The following is a 22,153-nucleotide window of genomic DNA, read 5'->3' on the forward strand; positions in this document are numbered from 1 at the left end:
CTTGTTCTTTTGAGTGGATTTGAGAGAATTTAAAGATAATTTTTTTTGTCGTATTTTTGAACGAATTTGAAGGTAAATGAGAGTGAATTTGAAAATAATTTTTTTTTAATTTGTCACGTTAATACAATTCTATACTCATTCTCACAAATTTTATTTTCAAATTCACTTTCATTTACCTCCAAATTCGCTCAAAAAAACGACAAAAAAAATTATCTTCAAATCCTCTCAAATCTCCTCTCCGTCAAATCCACTCAAAAGAACAAGACTTTAGTTTGTATATAAGACTTTAGTTTGTATATAATCAAGATTATTACCCGTACCCTTATACTTACTGCCAGTAAAAAAACAAAAATATTTTTTTAGCATTGCAATGACAGTTATAGTTACTAGTAAAAATATAAGTCGATAATATGTGTTTTTTTTGTGTATTTATCTTTTTCTATTATAATAACCAATAATAAAATTGTTATTTTTATTATTATAATTATAAAATTAAATATAAATAATTTTTATAATTATTATTTTTTTATATATTTTATAAGTAATTTTTAATTAAAAATATTAAAATAAAAAAATAAAGAGTCATCGATAAAATAGTTATTTTAATTACAAAAATTATATAAACAATAAATTAAAAAACAAATTTAGAGAGAAAAAAAATCTTAGTTATAAATAAGTATAGATTATAACATATTTGAAAGTATTAGAAAATTTCTAAACTAAAAAACCTAAAAGTCACCATCATAAAAATTTAAAAGATATTGAGGTGTTTAGTAATTATTAGACGCAAGAAGTAAAAGCCATATATGGGAATATGGTGGGCTCATAACCCACAAACTTTAAGGGTGTTGCTTCTTCCACCACCATACCTTTCTTCCTCCACCTCCTATTTACTATTTTACCCCTAAGTAAAATTTTATTTTTAGGATTATTTTTTAATTTTATCCATTCACGACCTATTCCACTAATAACCTATTGAGTAAAATACTTTTCTTTCATTTTAACATTATATTTCTTCCTCTCTCTTTCGTCGCTGAGATACTACAAGTTGCAAAGGTTGGTGGTGGTGGAAAGAATTATCAAGCAGTCTCCCTCTCGTGGTGCAGTGTCGCTCTCGTGGTGTAATGCGTGTGTTGCTTCCTCAAGGTGCATATTCGAATAAATCTTCAAATAAAACCCTAAAATAAAAAATGTAACCTTTAAGACATCCTTCAACGGATGTCAAAATCCTTCAACGGATGTCAAAATCCTTCAACGGATGTCAAAATCCTTCAACGGATGTCAAAATCCTTCAACGGATGTCAAAATCCTTCAACGGATGTCAAAATCCTTCAACGGATGTCAACATCCGTTTAAGGTAAAACGGATGACGGATGTAGACATCCGTTTTTCCTTAAACGGATGTTGACATCAGTTGAAGGACGTCACCTCCGTTTAAAAGTTACGTTTTTTATTTTAGGGTTTGTTTTGTTTTATTAGTTTATTTTTTATTTTAGAAATATTTTAATAATTTAATTTAAAGATGTACCTTGAGGAATGATTTAATGTTTTAGTTTTGATTTATTTTAAAGATGTACCCTAAAATAAATCAAAACGTGGTGCACATTACATTATTAAAATACATTACATTTTAATGTTTTAATTTAAAGAAAAAATTTTTACTTTTACTATTTTAATGTTTTGATTTATTATTTTTGAATATATTTGTAATGTATTTTAATAATGTAAGAAAAATGAAGAAGAAAGAAATGGAGGAGGAGAAGTGAAACGGAGAAGACAAATGAGGTTGCAGAGTAAAATGAAAGACAAATCGTTAAACAGAAATTAGAGATGGAAAGATTGGGTGCACGGAGTAAAGTAGGAGAACTAGGTTTGAAATAAATTAAAATAGTAAAAGTAAAAAATTTTAATCTGAGGATATAATTGGAATTAAAAAAATTGGAGAGGTGGAGAGAAAAAGGTGTGGTGGTGGAGGGAGCAACACCCAAACTTTAATAATATATATTTTTTTTCAATGCAAATGTAAAATCTCATATAAAGTTTATTACTATAATTAATTATCGCGAAATTGTAACAGAATATATAAATATTGTGTGACAAAAGTAAATATGCCCATAAATTAAAAAGATAAAACTAACTACTCACATTTTAAGTATAAGTATAATTAAATTACAAATACCTAAAATGTTCCATTTTATGTAATTAATTTTTTTGTTATAAAATAACTTCAGTATAATGTATAATGTATAATGGATAATATATTTGATTATCTTATTTATATATAGCATATAAAATAAAAAATAATAGAAATAAAAACAATGTGTGTTCCACTATTATCAAAATTTTCCTTATCTGTGAAATGGTGAAAACCAAAATAGTGAATGTACTTCTACATTTATTTTCCATAAAATAGATATACCAAACAATCATCTGAATGCAATATCCCATGGAATAAATGAGAGAGAGAAAAAAAACAGTGAAGGAACGAAAGACTTTATCTTAAACAAAAGAAATTATATTTTCCCATACATACATTTTTTACATGATAGTATTTTTTTATTATATTTTTTTAAAATAAAAAAGTTTATTTTAAATGTTTGATTTTGGTAATTATGTAGAATTACAAATAAATGTTTGATTTTGGGTATTTAGCTCAACTATTGTTGATTCTGTAACCAATAATCGCCACATGAGTAAAATATTCAACAGAGGAGCAGCACATGATTAAAAATGCTCTAGAAAACGTCATTGTAAAGGTTTAAATCACCAAATGGAAGAAAAAATAAATAAATAAAAGAAAAAAACCAACCTCTATAGCATGAATTGAATAACTTATCGTGTCTGAAACAAGAACAGAGACCATTGTTACTCCGAATAACCCAAAGAGTTTCACCTTTCTCACTTATCTGTTACCCAACTAACTGACTCAAACAAACCTTAAAAACTGCTGAAAAGAAAAAGAAAAATGAAAATCAAATGCAGAACACAAACATACTCAATGTATGAATTATTATTTGTTATATCTATGTATGTATCATCAATCAAGCTAACAAAACCCAAAAATTGTTGTAAAATTGCAAAAATAAAATCTACAAATCTTAAATTCTAAATCAAGCACAAGCTCTTAAATATGGAATCAGTCATGAATTCGGCCCGGTTGGCAATTAATATTTAACTATGAGGCTAGGTAAGAATACGAAAAGAGAGGACTAAATGAATGTGATGAGAGTATTATCCTTAATGACACAGTAATATAGGGTTTTGTGAGTTTCAGATCAACCGGCAAGACCTGAAAACACCAATATGATTATAAATTTTACTAATCACTCCTTCGAGTTTTTCAAACTTTTCCATCGAAACCATAGGGAGGTTGCGATAATGATGTTACCAAATGATGCAAAAAAAAAAAGTTTAAGAACATCCCTATCTAGGGTTTCAGTTAAGTTAAGTGGTGGGTTGGATCGGGTTTAAATTTTTTGGCTTGTTAATAAATGAGTTGGGTTTGGTTGACTCACTAACTGTCCAATCCGTAGTGGGCTGAACCGGGTGACCCGTTTTGACAGGTATATTCCAGTTCAACATAGGTACGACACTGTTTTCACCTCTAGATTAAATTGGAAGTAGATGTTTTTTTTATACCGATTATAGTGTTTAATAGGTATAAAAAAAGTTCTTCAATCTTATATTTTTGTCATTATGCTATTTTTATATCGGTTAGGAAAACATCTTTTTATACCTATTATTTTATAACCGCTATAAAAAACATTCATTTATTACCATTTTACCACCGTCTTACTTTTTATACCTATTTAGATGGCATAAAAAGTTTCTCTTATTTACGATATTGTCACCATACCACTTTTTATATCTGGTGGATTTCAACAGTATTTTGCACTAGTGAGATCTTAAATTTTACTTCCTCTGTCAAGTTAAAAGAAATCTCCAAACTATCAACCGCACTTAATTGAAGTGAATTATTTCAAAATAATATTTTGGTTAACAAGGCCAATTTTCATGAGTTATTTTACATGTTAATTAATAATGTTATTATTCTTAATACTATTTAATACTATGTAGCGAATATTACTTAAATAATTTGAACTATTTAAATTAAAAATAATTACAATCTTTAAATTCAACACAAAATTATTAAACATAATGTTGATAACATTTTGTTAAGTGAACCAAATCTTTATAAGTAGTGAGTTTAAATTCCAAATGTCGTTCTCCAAAAGGACTTATGTTTTGTTAGCCTAATCTTAATCATTTATCAACTTAGATGTGATGATTGAATTCATAATGCTGAAATTGAATTGAAATAACAAGAATTTAAAGATTACCATTGAAAATTGAAAAGAAGCTTCGTTGGAATTGAGTTTTATAAATCACATTAGTATAAAATTCTATACAACATATCATGTTGTCGTTCACACATTCACATCAAAGTATATTCGGTTTAATTTTTTAAAATCGAGTTCTAAATATATGTTAAATCATTAATTCCTTAATTCATTTAACATATATTTTGCATTAAAATCAGATGTTCAAGAATGACCAGAAGATTTGACAGAATTCCTAGTATTACTCCTTTTGGTTGCTCTATCTTATATGCACGTTCAAGTTTACTTTCCAAACTCATAAACATTCATATTACATCATAATTCCATATAATGACATTAAAAAAAGAAGAGCATATGAACAACATAAATATATTACACATGAAAATTACATCAGAGTGAGTTTATTATATCAAAATTCCAACAAAAAAGAAATTTAACTACTCATAGTCATCTAAAACATACACATTCGTTGAAATTCTGTGAAAATCGACATCTTGATGTCTTGAAGTAGCCTCTCTCAAGTTTCTAGAATATTTTTGTGTTTTTTCATACCAAAACTTCCTTTGTTTTTTTCTTTCTTAACTTAATAACCACTCCAGAAATATATAATTCGCCAGCGAGCAGATATGCATGCACTAAACAAAAATTCAACTAATCATTTATTAACTAATCTCACTAGTTGAGTTAACCACTCTGCTCATTGAGCAAGTGACTTTCCTTCTAGCTGAGCGAGTCATGAGTGGCTTGGAGAGAAAATGCTGACAGATCTTTAATGATGCATCAAGTTCATGTATAACAAGCTACACAAATTTTCCTAATCACTATTATATTTTTTGGTTTAATACCTTTTTTGGTCCCAATTTTGGTTGGGAATGTTCAAAATAGTTCTAATTTTTTTTTCTGTTCAATGTTGTCCTAAAGAACGTAATTTATGTTCAATTTAGTCCTTTTTGCAGAAGACGTTTAAATCGTTAACGACGCACTGTCCAATTGTGCAATAAATGACACATCACCCTTGACATGTCATCATCATCTCCTACCTCCAGAAGCCCTAATTTTCCCTACACAGAAACCCTAGCCACCACCTAATCCTAACCGCCGCCGCCACGGTCAAGACCAACCACCATCTTCGCACCTCCATCATCTTCTCAACCACCTAAGCCCTAATTTCTGAAAATGTATTTCAGATTAGGGTCTCAGCTCGCCAGACCACCATCTTTGCGCATCATCTTCCTCGCGCTTCCAAAACCTTAGGCCGCCACCACCGCTGTACAGCAAAGCCCATTTCAGGTCGTCATCGCCGTAAGAATTGCGCCACTCAACGCGAGAACCTACAACCACCACATCTCCATTCGCGACGCCATCAAACCTGCAGCAAATCACGAGTCTTCCTCCTCTAGCACCAACCTAAATCGCGAGTTTCATGCAACATTCATAGCCAACAACGGAATCTCCATGGCCGCCGCTACTACTACCACTCTCCCTTCTTCAACGCGTCGCCGCGACACACACCTTCATCATCCTCGCCAACCCCAAACCTGCAAACCACAAGAACCAGATATCTGCAGGACCACGAGCTTAAATCGCAAATCCCTCTGGCGAACCGATCGGCTCCCGTGCTTCCACCGTTCGGTAGCCTCACCCCTTCAGCCGTTCGGTTCCCTTCTTCTTCTCCTTTACTGTTCGGCCTCTTCCTGCCTTCCACCTCACTGTGCCTGAAGGGAATCCACGTGAGTAGTTAAATGCCATCTCATTTGGATTTTGCATAGCTGGACAGTGTGCTGTTAACGATTTAAACGCTGTCGACAAAAAGAACGTAATTGAACATAAATTACGTTCTTTACGATAATATTGAACAGAAAAAAAATTAGGACCATTTCGAACATTTCCAACCAAAATTGGGAAAAAAAAAGATATTAAACCTATATTTTTCTATGAGAAAAACACATGAGTAATTACAACTTTGAAACATTTTTTTTATAAAAAAAAAACACTCATGAATAATTACAACTTTGAAAATCTTAATAAACATAAATAACAAGTATTTTTCATCCAATGTCACGCAAGCGATTTTCCCTTTCATCTACACATATAACAAATAATATAAAACTATATCCACTTGGACCACACAAAGCTTCTTATAAGGATAAGTAAACTCTTAGGCCACACACGCATATATATTAGAAAATTACAAAGAAGAATAATGTGGAAAAATTATTAAAACAGACAGCGCTTGTAAAAATAAAATAAAATTTGAGCGTACTAACTTTAATTTATTACAACATTGTAACACTTGTACACTCGAAATTAACATACTATGTAATCATGGACGGATTTATAAATTTGTCTTCGGTATTATTATTATTATTTCATGTGTGTGTAGATTTATCAAAGGATAGGGTGAATTGAATTGAATTGAATTGCATTACAGTCATCGCAAAAAGTGCAAACAACATGAAAGCTATATAGAACTACTAGGCTCTTAAAAGATAAAGATGGTTTGGAATTGTATAGAACACAGAAGGAATACTCAACAAAAGAAAATAGATACAGAGAAAGAACCAGGTTCCTCAGAATATTGATCGGACCAATAGAAATGAATACAAAGTTGAGTGTTATTAGTTAAAATCTACCACTATGTTCTCTTTGGTTCTTTCTCAATGTTGATAAGCTTAAAATAGTTTTTTTTCCAACATAAAAACTAGGAAACGAAAACACAGAAAGGAATAAGACAGAGCAAAACAGGAAAAAAGGGAGGGTAAAAAGTAAAGCTAATGACATCATATTTCATACTTCATAACAAGGGAAATTTTAAAATTTCCAGCACTTCGAATTGTGAAAGAAAAGGAATAAATTCTTAAGCCAAATTCTGTTTGGCTAAGAGATAACAAGGGAATGTCCAAAAAGCATAATCAAGTTGACGGGGAATCGAAGCAAAAAAGAGCTTTTTCATAGATTTAAAGATGGCATTATCAGTGGTTCAACAACTCAATCCCATTCCCATTTTCTTATATTCCGATTTAAAAAATTCCCCAAAAAGTTTGATTCACAAATACCAATGTAAAATCATAATTAATTAATTCGTACCTATATTTCATCTCCGCGCACCAACATTAATTACCATGAATAATCGAGATTTCAGAACCTGGGAGACAAAAATAATATGATTTCACTCAGAATTCAAACGAAAACGCCCAGTTTTCACGCTTTAAGTTAAAAGAGAGCACACTAAGATTATCATTAACCTAATTGTAGCACAGAGCTCGTAACTAATTAACTAACTAACGACGAAATGAAAGTTAGTTACGGTGGTTGTGACATTATCCCTCACATGATAAAGCATGCATTGGGATTTTCATCGCTGAACAATTCGAAGGAATAGGAGGGTGGTGAAGGTGAAGGATAAGTTTCTGAGTCTGACTCCGACCCAGCGAACCGATACACGTGAGAATACGAATACGGTTGCGAGGACGTATAATACGCAGCACCGTAGCGGGTGACGGAGGGATACGCTGTTGTGTGGTAGGTTCCACCATACCCCGGAGATGCGGGTGCGTGATAGTGCGGTGGGAACTGATGCCGTGTGGGACTCTCGTTGGGTGGGCCCAAAATAGTAACGAAGCCTGGGCCCGGCCCATGTCCATGACCACCAGGCATCTGGTTCCGGTTGGGGTTCCAATCTCCACCGGGGTGTTCGACCACAGTAACACCACCCTCGTTACCGTTGATGACGACATTCCCTTTTTGCCCCTTGCTTTTCGACTTTTTCCCTCCACTCCCACCCTCGTTCGCTCCTCCGTTATCGTCAATTCCCGGCACGTTGATGGTAACCCTTCTCTCCCCCAATGACTGGTAACCGGGTGGCAAAGTCATGGCCTGCCTCAGCTCCATCCTCGGATCTTGGAACTGCAAACCGGCTAAGCCGGTTGCGCTTCCTTCACCCATTCTGTTAACGTTGAAAAACCCTTCGCTGTTTCTGATCATGTTGCCACCTTCCATGATTTTGCCCGTGTCTTGAACGACAACCTTAACAGCTTCCTTTTCGTTGTTGGTGTTTTGTTTCTCGTCGCCGCTTGGGTTACTTTCTTCGCTGCTTTCTTGCTCGCTCGGTCTCTCTTTGTTCTCTGTGCTTCCCTTCTTCTTCTTCTTTTTCTTCTTTTTCTTCTTCTTCTTCAGTTCGGGTTGGTCAGGCCACAGTTCTGCTCGTTTCCCTGTTTCTGTTAATTTTTTAATCAAAGTCTCGCTGTCGACGTTCCCCTTTACCACCACTTTTTGTTCCTTCAAATCAATCGTCGTGCAATAAACACCTGGCTCAAAGAGGAATTCGTAGTAGTTAAGTATAACGATATACGACAGCCTTGGACATTCAGAAAAACAAACAACCGATCATTAGCTTCAGTTAAGAAACTAATCAAACCGTTAACCGTGATCTCCATAGAGCGGTAAGATTGAAGGAAATTTACGAGGATGTTAGGTTTTTAACATGATTACCGTCTATGCTTTGTAGAATTTTCTTGACTTTCCTTGTGCAGGCTTGACAATGAATGGAGACTTTCAACACACAGCTCTGGAGAACAGAGGCGATAGGAAGAGGATTAGAATCTGGTGGAGATGAGAAATAGTGAGAGAAAAAGAGAGAAGAATGAATGCTCAACCTTGCACGTGAGATGTTCTAAACCTTCTTCTCCTTCTCTGACTTCGACTCTTGTTTCTGTTGCAGCCATTAGAAAGACAGAAAATTGAGATGCTTCAGTTGTGTAGCAGAAGTGTGCTTTGAAACTGGTTAAAATGCTTCAAAAGCAAGGAAACGATGCTCTAAGACTTTGGCATCAAATATATATATATATATATATATATATATATATATATATATATATATATATATATATATATATATATATATATATATATATATTAAGGAACTATAACAAAAAACAAGGAACCTGCGAGAGTGGGGAGAAACATCGTGAGGACAGAGATGCTATTCACAAATTCTTGGATCCATGGAAGTAAAGAGAAATTTATTCTACTATTTTAAGTATTTTACTTTTTGGTGAAATTCCTTATTATTGTTATTGTTTTAATAATTATAGCAATATCTCAGTGGATACTTTTATTTTTTTTTCTGGATTGTTCTTCAAAATATTAATATTATAATTTAATTATGGTGTCAATATTTTATCGGATTTTATCTAATAGTAACTTTTCTTAAACGTAATCCTACGTTTCAAAATTTCATTTTGCTATCTTTTAGAAGAATATTATACAATTGATAGATATTTTTACTGGATAAATATTATGCAAATTATTGTTGTAAGTTTTACAGAAAAAGGTATGCATAAATATTATTTGAAAATAATATCAATATAAACATTAAGCTTTTAACTTAATTTAATAAAATATAACAACATATATAGTGTTATGTACAAATTAACTTCTTCTGAATAGTGTTATTAAAAACTTGATATACGGGTGTGGTTTATGTAATGGATACTTATCATTATAGCATTTGATGTCTCTTCTTCACCTTTTCTGTTTTGTCAATTTCAATCAGCCCCAGATACACTTTGAAGGTGAATTTTTGTTTCTTTTACAATTCTTTTGGTGTGTGTGTGTGTGTATATATATATATATATATATATATATATATATATATATATATATAAATGAAGGCCAATGCTTGTAATGACTTGCTGCAGAAACAACCCATGTTTTCACAGGTTTTACTGGAAATAAATGTGACTTTCATGAGATTGGAGATATGTCATAATTTCCATCAATATCGAAGCAGTTGCAAAATTGAAAATCGTTTGAAAATCGTTTGGAGATATGTCATAATTTGTATATATGTCATAATATATACAAGTGTACATGTCCGTGGTTTAGTGTAGTTTTCAAGCAATTTGTAGATTGAAAAAATATTTTTCTACAAAAAGTAATGAGATCCATTTCATATCATGCGAAAATTGATTTGTTTTTTGTATTGAGATTTGTTAGAAGTTTGGATATGTGGTGGTACATCATGAAGATTAACTAATTTATGGTGCAAAAATGATTATAAACGTTAGATCGTGGGTGAAATATAGGCAAGTGGATTCCCTACACATTTGAATTGAGTTTCATTTGAAAAAAATTACAAATTTAAGCATGAGTCAAAATCGAATTTGATTCATTTAAAACTAATTTATTAATACACTTTGTTTAATGATTCTTATTTTTCTCTTCAACTCTCTTCCCTCGTTTCTTTTCTCACAAAACAAAAACTTTTTAAATATTTAAAATTATTATATATATATATATATATATATATATTATTTTAATATATATATATTAAAATAATAACAATCCTCCACATATTGCAAAAGATAAGAAACAATGATTGAAACAAAGAGAAGAAGAAAAATCCTGGGTTTTATAAGATGTAATGCATCAGAGCTGGTATAACAAGTTATATGAACTAATTCTAGATCAAGAAACTTAACACACAGAATAGTTGATATAACAAGCTATATGAACAAAAGATACTTTAGTGTGTTAGAGGTTTATCAATCACAGTACGCTCCCACAATCCTTGCTGTTACTGTTGTGATGCGCTTACTAGGCCATGCACGTGTCCGGTATTCATGAGTGCTCTAAAGATCATGTAAATATCTCATGCAAGCAGCCCCACTTGATCTCTTTTTCACCTTTTCTGTTTTATCAATTTCAATCAACCCGAGATACCCTTTAAAGGTGAATTTTTGTTTCTTTTACAATTCTTTTGGTATAAATATATATTAACACATGTTTTGATATTTTTAATAGTTTCACGTTTTTAAGAAGTTTAAATATTCTTTATTTCTTTATTTTTTGATATATTTTTTAAGAAAAAATATCATCAGAGAGTTTTAGATTCTAAAAGGAATAATACTTCCGATGTATTTTTGAAATTTGGTGTTAAAGTAAACAATATCTTATTATGACTAAGATTTTTGTATTCTAGCCGATTTAATTTTTTTCAGTTTTCTTGTTGAAAAATAGATTGGAAGAAAAAACTAAAAGGCTACAATTATTTTAAGTTAAGATTTAACAGATGGTAAGGTCACATCTTTTTTAAATTCAATAAACAAATAGAGTTGTATTGACCCATCAAATAATACGGATTAGATTAGACAACTTATTATGATAACACTAATAAATATGAATATGTTGTGATAATTTAATAATTTTTGAATAGTTAAAAAAGAAATAAACAAAAAAATTAAGAAAAAAAATATTAAAAAACCAGTAATATGAAAGCAACAAGAAAAATTAACTATTAGAACACGACATAGAATGAAAATATAAAAGGAAAACTAATTTTGAAAAAAAATAGATGCATCGACCTTTGTTGCTTTTGAACATCTAATCGATACATAAAAATTCTTTCTACATTTTTTTTTCAACTTGTAACACATTTTTTCCTCTTCATTTTTGTCTATGTATTATTTTTGGTTTGTAGGAGTTAGTTCCAAATTGATGTGATAAAATGAGCAACAAGTAAATATTTAGTGAATAAAAAATGTTAAATGCCCCTAACCATCGTTATACGAGAGGTTTTTCTACAATCACCACAGATACCATTCCTTAAATATGCGATTTTTCATTTGAACATCTAGGCGAAGGGAACATCCTGGTTTTTACAAGAACAAAAGTTGGTGAAAAAAATGTTGTTAGCTTGAATAGTCAAACACTTTGGCATATAATCATTGAATGATTTCTTCGATGGTAATCTTAATCGTTAACAACTTCATCGTTTCATTTTAAACAAAATGATACAATTTGTTTCATACATCTATGTATAAACTTCATTCGACTGCAGCTAGCTGCTTATCTACCCAGTACAAAAAAACCCAGAAAACTATATATATATCCCATAACTACACACGTTATCACAGTTAAAAAAAATAACGAATTATGACAAAAGAATTTAGAAGTTCTCTTTGTGAAAATCGAACTTAGTGTTGGTTTTTCTGGAAAAGTCAAGAGAAAGCCTTTTAAGTTCTCCAACCAATGTGTGCGCCCCACAGTAGAAAACACCTGAAATTAATCGAATTGTATGGAAAAATGAGATAAGATTATATAAATTGAATTGAAAAAGATGAACTTGAGCAATATTAGAGTACTTACCAACTCTTTTTCCAGGGTGTTTGAGAGCAGTATGTTTAAAAACACTGCGCCAATTTGGTCTAGCAAAATGTGTCTTGACCCTTGTTCCTGAAACAATATCCACACCACTCTTGGCATGGTGGAGAGATTGAAGCATGGTGATCAAAGCAGATCGAGCATCTCCTTCCTCATACACACTTGTGCAATAGTTGTGAAGCTCGATTATTCCATCCTTGTCATACTCTGCAACATCATCCATCACACCCTTGAACCATTCGAAGGAACCTTGCTCACGAGTAACCCAGTAGAAATAGGCCCTGTTGGTGGCAAAAGGTTTTCTCTTGTTGTTCTTAACTCCACTTTCTACCATCCCTTCTTCTATGTCTTTCTGCTGTTTCATGTTGTTTAGCACGTCTTTCAGGATACTGATCAAAGGGGTGGCTCCAATTCCCAGACCCACCAGAAGGATCACTTCGTAGTCTTTGTAGTCTTGTGCTGGAGCTCCATAAGGACCATCAATCAGAAGCTTTGGCATCCTACAAAAACAATTTCAATTTCACCACAATCAGTAAACTAAGAAGAAGCAGTTTTGGTGTTTTCAGAAGTAAAATCGCTGTCTTTATATTTCAACTTACCTTGGTATGTTGTTTCCTTGTAACATATCAGCTCGCAGAAGACCACTCTGGTCACCACTTGCTGGTTGACATGCCTGCATAATGGAATAGCAAGGTAAGTTATATTATATGCAACATTTTTGAGGAAAAGTGGTTGTGTCTTGAGCAAAATTTACCTTGGCAAAAACATTCTTAAGCTGTGATGTCCAATCACCCAATGTCCGAATGTGAACGCTTACATAGTCATCTCCTGGTGCTGATGTAATAGAGAAAGGATGCCTACACAACAACGTTGACAACTTTGTCAACACCAAGTTTTAACAGTAATGTGTAACAGAATCATAGTAGTAACAAAAAAGGAATACTCGTTATACCATTGAAATGGAGAAACATCTGAACAGTTAACGAAAATATACTGTCCACTGGAGTACTTGAATCCTTGTGGTTTAGACACGTGTAAGGCCAACACATTTCCTGGGTACACTGCCACCTGAGTTTCAAGAAAAATGCATTAGAAACATTAGTGTATAATAGAAAAAACGAAAATTTGAACTTAATCAGAACTTCAAGTGAGAAGGTGAAAAATTCTCTTTGTACCTTCAAAATCTTGACACTTTTGTAGCCAGACCTGAAAGCACGAAGCAATCGCTCGCATGCGTATAGGATCATAGGAATTGCAAGATACATCCAAGTCTGTGGAAATAAATTGGGACTGAATTAAGAACAATATTTCATATGAAGCAAAGTTAAAGGGTAATTGATAGTTGATGCATGCGTGCATACCGTTTTCTTGTACCATTCCTTGGAGAGGTACAAGTAGTATCCGTGAACGATGAAAAGGGCATAGACGATGACAAAAAGATGGTGAGAGTACCAAAAGGCGTTGAAGCCAGTGAGCTTTTTGAGAGGCTTGGGGAGCTTCAATCTGTTTCTACGGAACCAGGGTTGAGCCAAAGTGTAGGCTATAGCCATAAGCACCACAATGGTTATCCCGGTCCAACCCTCTGTCCCTTTCACGAACCACCAATAATCATTGGGTCTGTCTTCTCCAAAAAATGGCTTCATGGGCTCATATTCCTCCTCTGTCGTATGCAACAACCTCGGAAAGTCACATGTTAAATGACAAATTGCATGTATCCCGACCCCAATTGCAATTCCAAAAGCTATCACCTGTAGCAAATCAAAACCATTATCAGCAAAGAAAAACGAAACTGTGTGTGACGATAATTTTAAAGCGAAACCTATCAGTTAGGAAACAAAGTTAATAAAAACTCAATAATGCTAATGTTATTACCTTGTGAAAGTTAATGTTGTCATCAAAGGGAACAGCCATGCCTAACTTGGTCTTACTTCTGAGCCAAGTGATGGTGTTTCTGCAAACGGGTAAGAGGATTAAGGCCATGTTGAACTTGAGGGTCTCGGCAGCACCTTTGGCTGCTGTGACACAATATCCCATGACGTCGAACACGGCACGGTGCTTGTATTGGATGAACTTCCAAGTGAAAAGAGCAGCACAGATTGCAAGCCAAAGAGCAATAACCCAAATTCTTTTCCAATTGTCCTCTACAAAGTAAGCCAGTGCCCGGAAGCCACGCTTTATAGGGTTGTACTCTTTGGTTGGAACCAGTTTCTGGCTCAGCATTTGACTCATCACTCGACTATCCGTTGTTATGTGAGTTGATTGTGCCGGTGCTTGCAGAAGAAGCATTTCCAAGTTGTGCAGCTGAAAGCGTACAAAGTCGGTGAGTTGATAATTTTTAAGGAAAATAAAGTAAAATTTAAGATTTAGAACACAGATCAAATCAGTCAAGTATTCTTAGTTTTCAGTAATTTGATAAACACAAACCTCAATGTATCCAAGGTTGTCTGGATCCAACTCCTCCATGATAAGAGCTGCATATTCATCTGAACGTTCTTGTAGTTTTGACAGCTTATTAGCCGAAGCGCTTAAGCCGATAATCTGTAAAATCAGTCACACAATAAGGTTCACATTTCAATAAGTTTCTCGTAAATCACCTTTAGTTTATCGTCACTGTAAAAGAGTGAACTCTTATAATTATTTTTATCACAGTAATCACTCACCTCTTGAACTTCTTCTTGTGTGATTCTTCCGTCGGCATTTTTGTCCACCCTGACATGAATTCAAATTATTTAGGGACAGTTTCGCAGGAAATGGGTGAAAGTCAAATCAAAATTCAATAATGTTGACATTTCTTTTTACTTGGACATGTATACTACGTACACATAATGTTTCTCAAATAGCTGCTGATAATTTCACACAGAGTTTTCAATAGTCAACGCATCCATCGGTTGACTGGTTCTTTTTCTTTAAAGGGCAAAGCTTTGATTTTTTTTCCCTTTCTTTTAGAAGTGTGCACGCCAACCGTTGATTAATTCACCTTTTTCTGTCTTTAGTATATTCAATTGCTATTCAATATGCTGATTTCTTCCTACTTTCTACCCTACCCTGGACTATTCCACACCTAATCCTATAACAAAATATGTTTAGGTTTGAATTGAACAACGAATAAAACAACTCACACCGGTAAAGAATTATAAAACCGTCCCTTTAATTACTTAAAAAGGCAGTCTCATTCCTATTATTGCTTCCCATGTTTCACATTATAGAGTCAATAACTGGATTATGACGCATGTTCATATGCAAATGCATTAAATGCGGCGTTGTTTTTTTCTCTTTCTGTTTGATAGCGGAAAATCATAATGTCGGAAGATTTTCTATATTAGATTTGTGAATGATGGCATATGAGGATTTTAATGAAGAAAAAAACAGTGAGGAATTCAAAGCTTACATATCAAAGAAGGTCTGGAGCCTTGAATCAAAGCTCTGGTCGGTAATTTGTTCCCAAAATTCACGCAACTCATCTTTTGTTATGGAAGCTGATGTTATGCCTCGACGACGAGATAATGCGTCAAATAATTCCCCAGCAAACTCCTTTTCGTGCATACCTAGACATCATTTTTGTCCAAAATTCACCCTTAGTAAAGATCTTCTTCAATACTGGAGTAAAACCATTTTGCTATTCTATTTCTTAATTAAACTGTAAAGCTTTCCAAAATTATTAAAATTTGCTAACAATATTCAATTTATAGAAAAACATTTTTATATTAACTACTGATTAAAGCATGAGTAAGTAGAGGGATATATTAAAAAATACATTATTTTATAAAAAATATTAAGTGACTTACATAAAAAAAAAATATATTAAAAACGTCTAGATGCATGCATGTGTATAACTTGTAAAAATGAAAGGAGAAATATATACAATGTTGACCAGTCCTGCAGAAGAAACTATATATAGTGGCTGTGGCAGTGACACTTTTTATAAAATATCATCGTACGTAAAAAAATGTTAACAAAGGACGAATAAAACGATAAAAGTGCGTTGTTATCTAGCGTGCAAACCCAACTTTTTCATACACTGAGCATATTGGTTTTTTGATATAATAATAATAATAATAATAATAATAATAATAATAATAATTGCGAAAGTAAGAAGGAAGATAAAGAATGCTTACCAATGCACTGACCGAAGCGCGTTTTGGGCAATTTGCCCTCAACGGCCAAGTCAAGAAAGCGCTTCTCCACCTGCGACCAACCTTCGGTTCCGACATTTTTGGTCATGAACTTGAAACCTCGGAGAGCGCGAGCGGCGCCAGACTTGGACCTATCGACCCTGTCGAACTTCTTGGAGGAGGTCATTCGCTTGAGCTCCTGCGACACCTGCCGGAGCCGCATCGAAAGCGAGGAGGGCCGCTTCTCGAGGCGGGAGGCGAGGAGCGCGGTCTCGGGGTCTCCGCCCCGGATGTTTTGGACCGAAACGACGTCGTCGCGGACGTCCAGCGTTATCTCCACCAACTCCTCGTCGTCCTTGAACCTGGCGCTCTTCTTGCTGCTCTTCTTGTTGGAGACCAATGGGCCGCTCATGGGCCCGCTGAAGCCCACTCGGGTGCTCCTGCTCCCGGAGCTCCCCGTCTCCGACCATGACTCTATTTGGTGCTCTTCAATCTCCATGAGCTTAAAATCTCTTAAGTTAATTAACCCTGCTTCTGCCAAACGAAACCTATTGAAAACGGCTTATTTGTATCTGTACTAAGGTCTTAAAATGAGAGGGGTTGATGAAGTTGTGTTACGAAGCGAAAATAGTGTTTGGGAAAACATATATAGGAAAAGAGAGAGAGGAAGTGGCGAGTGATGTAGAAAGGCAAAACAACGCGTGAAGGATGAGAGAAGTCAAAAATGTAGGGGACTACGATAAAAAATCAAAAGTTGCATGTGGACAATTATTTTGGCGCGTTAGTTGACGAGGGTGCATAGTTGTTGAGATTCAAAGCCTCCTCCATGCTTCTTCAGAAGCACTTATTTTTATCCTTCCTCTTTCTTACGTTATCATCAACGTACATTTTTCTTTCTTCTACGTATTTCTTTCGTATTCTACTATCACAATACTCACTTACTATGCTCTACCACATTATGTCTTCTGGGCCAACTCTTCTATTCTGTCACTAATTTTTCACTTACTGTTTCAGGGTATCAGAATTTACTATCTCAATAGAGTTTTGTATTTTCAGTGTAGATTATACATGCTATACAGTATATGGATATGGATCTAGAGTTTGACCGTATAGTAGGACAAATTTGACCATAAGTGGAATTGCATTAACAACCCGTGTTGTGTCAGTGTGTCAGTGTGGTAAAGGCCATTTAATTATGTTTTTTTTTAATCTTTTTTGAACCTGGAATGTGTTCTACCGTTTTAATTTATTTGATTCCTTCTACTTGTTAGACTAAATTTGGAAACATTGTCCGTGATTATTTAATGGATAATGATATTTGATAACATGTATAGTGATTGGTCTAAAATTATTCTAAAATCAATAATAATAATTATAAATATTAATATAAATCAATCACATAATAATATATAAATAATATTAAATTGTTGTCAAAAAATATTGTTAAAATATTATTATTTTTGTTTAATAACACTGGCAAGAGAGGATGTGTCCGTGCCTGATTCCAAGTTTCAGATTTCGTGATATTAAAAGTACGTCATTTTCATCACCACGTGCTTTATTTTGCTAAATTTACTTTCCAACCATTCCTTTTTATATTCATTATTTTTTACAGAGCAGAGAATTATTTCTTTACACTTTTCTATTAATCTATAAATTTTATCTTAAGTTACCATTACCATGGTTCTTAGTCATTTATTTTTAAGTTGAACCGGATACATATAAAATGCACTTCAATGTTTAAACTAATTAAACAGAATCCAATCAATTATTATAATAAAATTTTAAATATACAATCATCTATCTTTTTATCTTACTTTACTATTTATAAATTTTGTAAACTTTTAATTAGAGCTATCTAATCTCGACTCAAAAGTTTATTTTACCACTTTTTACTTATAAATGTGTTATATTTATGACTTTAACAATAAAATAATTGATCTACGAGAAGCCATCTTAATTTATAGAAGCTTGAGATTAAAATAATTTTTCAACATTATTTTGGAAAAGTTACGGTGGTCCAAAGTAGAAAATCCTGTTTTATTTTTTTATTTGATAAAAATAATTATCTTCCTACTTCTAAGTAATAAGATTGATATTAACTATTTTTAAATCTCTAAACATAGCTTTACACCAACATTGTAAAGAGCACTAATTATATCTTTAGTTTAAGCTGTCTTAGTAACCTTAGCTAGAACATATGTCAAATAAATTTCAGTGTATCTTATATGTATAAAAAACAAATATATCTAAAAGTCACAAAAATAAGCCACTTTTTGTGTCACGCGGTCGTTAAAAGATAAATCAATATTATTCAGGTCGTAGCTACTGAACAGATATTATTTTATTCCTGAAAATAATTTTAGCACTTGTTTTTTTGTTCATAATTTAAAAAAAAAACTATATTAATATAATTTTAATACTTAATATTTGTTATGACTGTTGTCGTATATTAAAAATGTCAATTTGGATGACATTTTATAAGTGGCAATTTGTTAATACTATATTTTATAATTTTGTTCACAAGTGGCATTTTATAATTATAAAAAATAATGAAACATACGATGGTAGTTGAAGGGAAGTAACTAACAAACTTAGAAATAGACTAAATTAAATTACGACTGATAAATTTATGTCGTTTTGATGAACTTGTCAATTTAGGATGGCCATTTAGTGGCCTTTTTCTTTTATTTATTTTTATGATAATTTTGTTATTAATTATATTATCAGTTAATAAAAATTATGATAATTTTTTTTTGATAAGCTAGGTACTCCTTAATAAATTTTGCAACGACTTAATGATGGTCAACAATTGGTTAGTACAACAGTTGACAGTTGACGAAAAACAATCTAGAACACCACTAACAAACTACCATTTTAAAAAACATTCTAGGTAGTTTCTTAATTATTTAAAATAACGACTATTTAATTTTAAAAGAATGAGTAACAGAAAATTTAAAGACTTGATAAAAGAAGATGATTTTTCCGTTTGAGCCTATTCATCATGGAAAACACGAACCTTAATTTTTTTCAAATAAAATTTATATATGGATATTAATACTAAATATTTTTTTTTGAATAAAAGGTCTGCTTAACTAATATAATGCTATTAAAGGATCCACACTTCTTTGAGCACTAAGAAGAAAGGGTAGCTTCTTATGTTCCACTACATTTAGCACAACGGGTGAAGAAGAAAAATTGAGTTTGATTACGTTTACTTTTCAGAATATATAATTTAGTTTTTTTTTATAATCAATCAGTGTAAATATTTCTACTAGTCTAAATATTTATTATATATATATATATATATATATATATATATATATATATATAAACCAATATAATTCTCCTATATAATAACATAAACCTAACATAAAACTAACTAGTACAAAAACAGCTTATAATGTCACGCGTTCAACGTCCAACCACTGAATAGCTAACTTTAAAAAATAGGCAATGACATTTTTGTAAATAAATGCAATTATTAAACGTCGTTTAGAATTGTAATTCGACGTTAAAGGATATAAAACGTCGAATGTCCTTTAAATTCGACGTCAAAAGGTGGGTGAATTCAATAAAAATTTGAGCGGGAGATTGAAAATTCATTCACTTTATCTTGGCGTGCAATACCCTATTCTATTCTCAAACTTTTCTCGAACGAAGTTTGACGAGCATCACATGTAATCTTTCTTCCATTTGATACAAATGCATGTTAATTAATTATTTTATGTATGATTTTTGTTTGTTTTAACCGATTATTTTCGTGCTCTTCTTCTTCATAGGCGCATTCTGCTTTCTATTCCGGTGAACCCATCTTTTGAAGGTTAGTTTTCGTTTTCATTTTGAAGAACTTATGTGTTGAACTTGTTTGTTACTTTTTTTTGTTGAACTTGTTTGTTGTTGTTGTTTGGTTGAACTTGTTTGTTGTTGTTTGATTGAACTTGTTTGTTCTTGGTTATTATTGTTTGTTGTTAATACTACACTACACGTTCATAGTTTATGCTTTATAAAATACCAAACACTGGAATTTGTTGTTTTTTTGCTTTCCAGGTCTCATAGAAAAGAATCAGAATTAATTGAAAAAAAACAAAAAAAGTTGATTAAATTGACAAAATTCGATGTTAATTTAACGTCGAATTTTTTAAATTCGAAGTAAATTTAACGTCTCCTGATATGACGTCGTTCGCGAATTCTCCGTTAAAAGCCTATAATATTCGATGTTGTACGCGATTTTTGTACTAGTGTAACTATATAATAACATCTCACACATAGGGTCGAGCGGTTTAAATGTACATACTATCAAGCATTATCTAATAGAGATTATTGGTAAACGTTACTTATTAGACGAAATGTTTATTAGACGATAGATTGTGATTAAAATTCCGTTAATCATAAGTACGTATCGAAACCTATAAATACATATTAAAAGTAAAAAAAAGTTAAGTGATTACATTTATTGTGAATTTGAAATTTTACTATAACCTTCGATCAAATTCGATCAAATTAATTATTGATTTAAATGTCGGAGTACCTTTGACAAATACCTACTCAAACAGTTTGAAACTTGAACATTAAAACTAAGAGGAAATTTGACTAAAAACATTCGATATAATCCAAGTGAATTCAGAAAAAAGTATGAAGGAATATTTGACAGAACTTCTCATCCACACACAGGAAACACTAACTAAAAAGCATAGTTTATAAAAATAAATTTCAAATAATTTTTCATTTTTTAATATTATCTTTATCTATCTTATTATATTAGTTAGTTGCAAATATTTATTTAATATTTAGAGCTGTGAAAATGAGTCACAACCCGCGGGCCAACCCGGTCCACCACGGATTTGAGTCGGGTTGGGTTTGAAAAAAATTGTATTTCTTTTATGCGGGTCAGATTTCAACCCGACTCATTTAAACCCGGCTCATTTAAACCCGACTCATGCGGGTTGAACCTGTGGTGGGCCGGGTTGGTCCACCAACCCACCTACCTAATTTTATTTTATTAAAATTTAATTTTAATTTTATAAAAAAGTATTTATTATTTTGTTTTTGCTTAAAAAAATTATTTAAGTTCCTTATTTTCAAAATTAATTAAACACCCATGTTGGAAGTGAAATTTGGGAGTGAAATTTGTTTAGATTTAAATTATAGAAAGTTTGTAATTTTTTTTATTTAAAAAAAATGTAATTAAGTGAGACAGTGAGTCAACCCGTTTACCCACCAATTCGTGGTGGGTCGAGTCGGGTTCGAATTTTTTTGGCTCGTTAATAAATGAGTCGGGTTGGGTTAGTTCATTAAGTGACTTACCCGTGGTGGATCGGGCCAGGTCGGGCCGGGTGACCCATTTTGACATCTCTATTAATATTTATGGAAAAAAAATAAATTTATTTGTTTTTGTAGATAACAAGGAAGGAGATAGAGAAGATGAACTATGAGTTAAACAAAAAGTTAACATAAAACTAATGTATTTCATTCAATTATTTATACGAATATTAAGTTTTAAAAATATTTTAATAAGTAAATTAAGATTTCTTAATA

The 22,153-nt window shown here is 32.3% G+C and overlaps 2 protein-coding genes across 2 annotated transcripts; both read right to left on the minus strand.

The window, feature by feature from the left end:
• Positions 1-7,491: 7,491 nt before the first annotated feature.
• On the minus strand, positions 7,492-9,159 carry LOC124826275 (heavy metal-associated isoprenylated plant protein 35). The gene is made up of 3 exons (XM_047299066.2): positions 8,996-9,159; positions 8,832-8,907; positions 7,492-8,647 (listed from the first exon to the last, which is right to left on the minus strand). Exons 1-3 carry the CDS (start codon positions 9,062-9,064, stop codon positions 7,668-7,670), a joined length of 1,125 nt encoding a protein of 374 aa, XP_047155022.1. The 5' UTR covers positions 9,065-9,159; the 3' UTR covers positions 7,492-7,667.
• Positions 9,160-12,092: 2,933 nt separating this feature from the next.
• On the minus strand, positions 12,093-17,275 carry LOC124826265 (respiratory burst oxidase homolog protein B-like). The gene is made up of 12 exons (XM_047299054.2): positions 16,619-17,275; positions 15,892-16,048; positions 15,164-15,212; positions 14,928-15,041; positions 14,376-14,804; positions 13,865-14,251; positions 13,679-13,774; positions 13,456-13,571; positions 13,258-13,360; positions 13,103-13,176; positions 12,489-13,003; positions 12,093-12,398 (listed from the first exon to the last, which is right to left on the minus strand). The coding sequence occupies exons 1-12, from the start codon at positions 17,112-17,114 to the stop codon at positions 12,289-12,291; spliced, it is 2,646 nt and encodes an 881-aa protein (XP_047155010.1). The 5' UTR covers positions 17,115-17,275; the 3' UTR covers positions 12,093-12,288.
• Positions 17,276-22,153: the final 4,878 nt, after the last annotated feature.

Source organism: Vigna umbellata, chromosome 5 (assembly GCF_029865625.1).
Source record: "Vigna umbellata cultivar VRB3 chromosome 5, Vumbellata_1.0, whole genome shotgun sequence".
NCBI classification, from domain to species: Eukaryota; Viridiplantae; Streptophyta; class Magnoliopsida; order Fabales; family Fabaceae; genus Vigna; species Vigna umbellata.

Bases quoted from the DNA above. Each gene is read 5' to 3' on its own strand.
- LOC124826275 (XM_047299066.2), bottom strand. From the start codon at position 9,064: ATGGCTGCAACAGAAACAAGAGTCGAAGTCAGAGAAGGAGAAGAAGGT. The intron at 8,908-8,995 runs GTTGAGCATTCA...TCTGTTCTCCAG, and splicing joins TAGAACATCTCACGTGCAAG to AGCTGTGTGTTGAAAGTCTC. The intron at 8,648-8,831 runs GTAATCATGTTA...TCTTTGAGCCAG, and splicing joins AATTCTACAAAGCATAGACG to GTGTTTATTGCACGACGATT.
- LOC124826265 (XM_047299054.2), bottom strand. From the start codon at position 17,114: ATGGAGATTGAAGAGCACCAAATAGAGTCATGGTCGGAGACGGGGAGC. The intron at 15,042-15,163 runs GTGAGTGATTAC...CTGATTTTACAG, and splicing joins CACAAGAAGAAGTTCAAGAG to ATTATCGGCTTAAGCGCTTC. The intron at 13,572-13,678 runs GTACAAAGAGAA...CTTGAAACTCAG, and splicing joins AAAGTGTCAAGATTTTGAAG to GTGGCAGTGTACCCAGGAAA.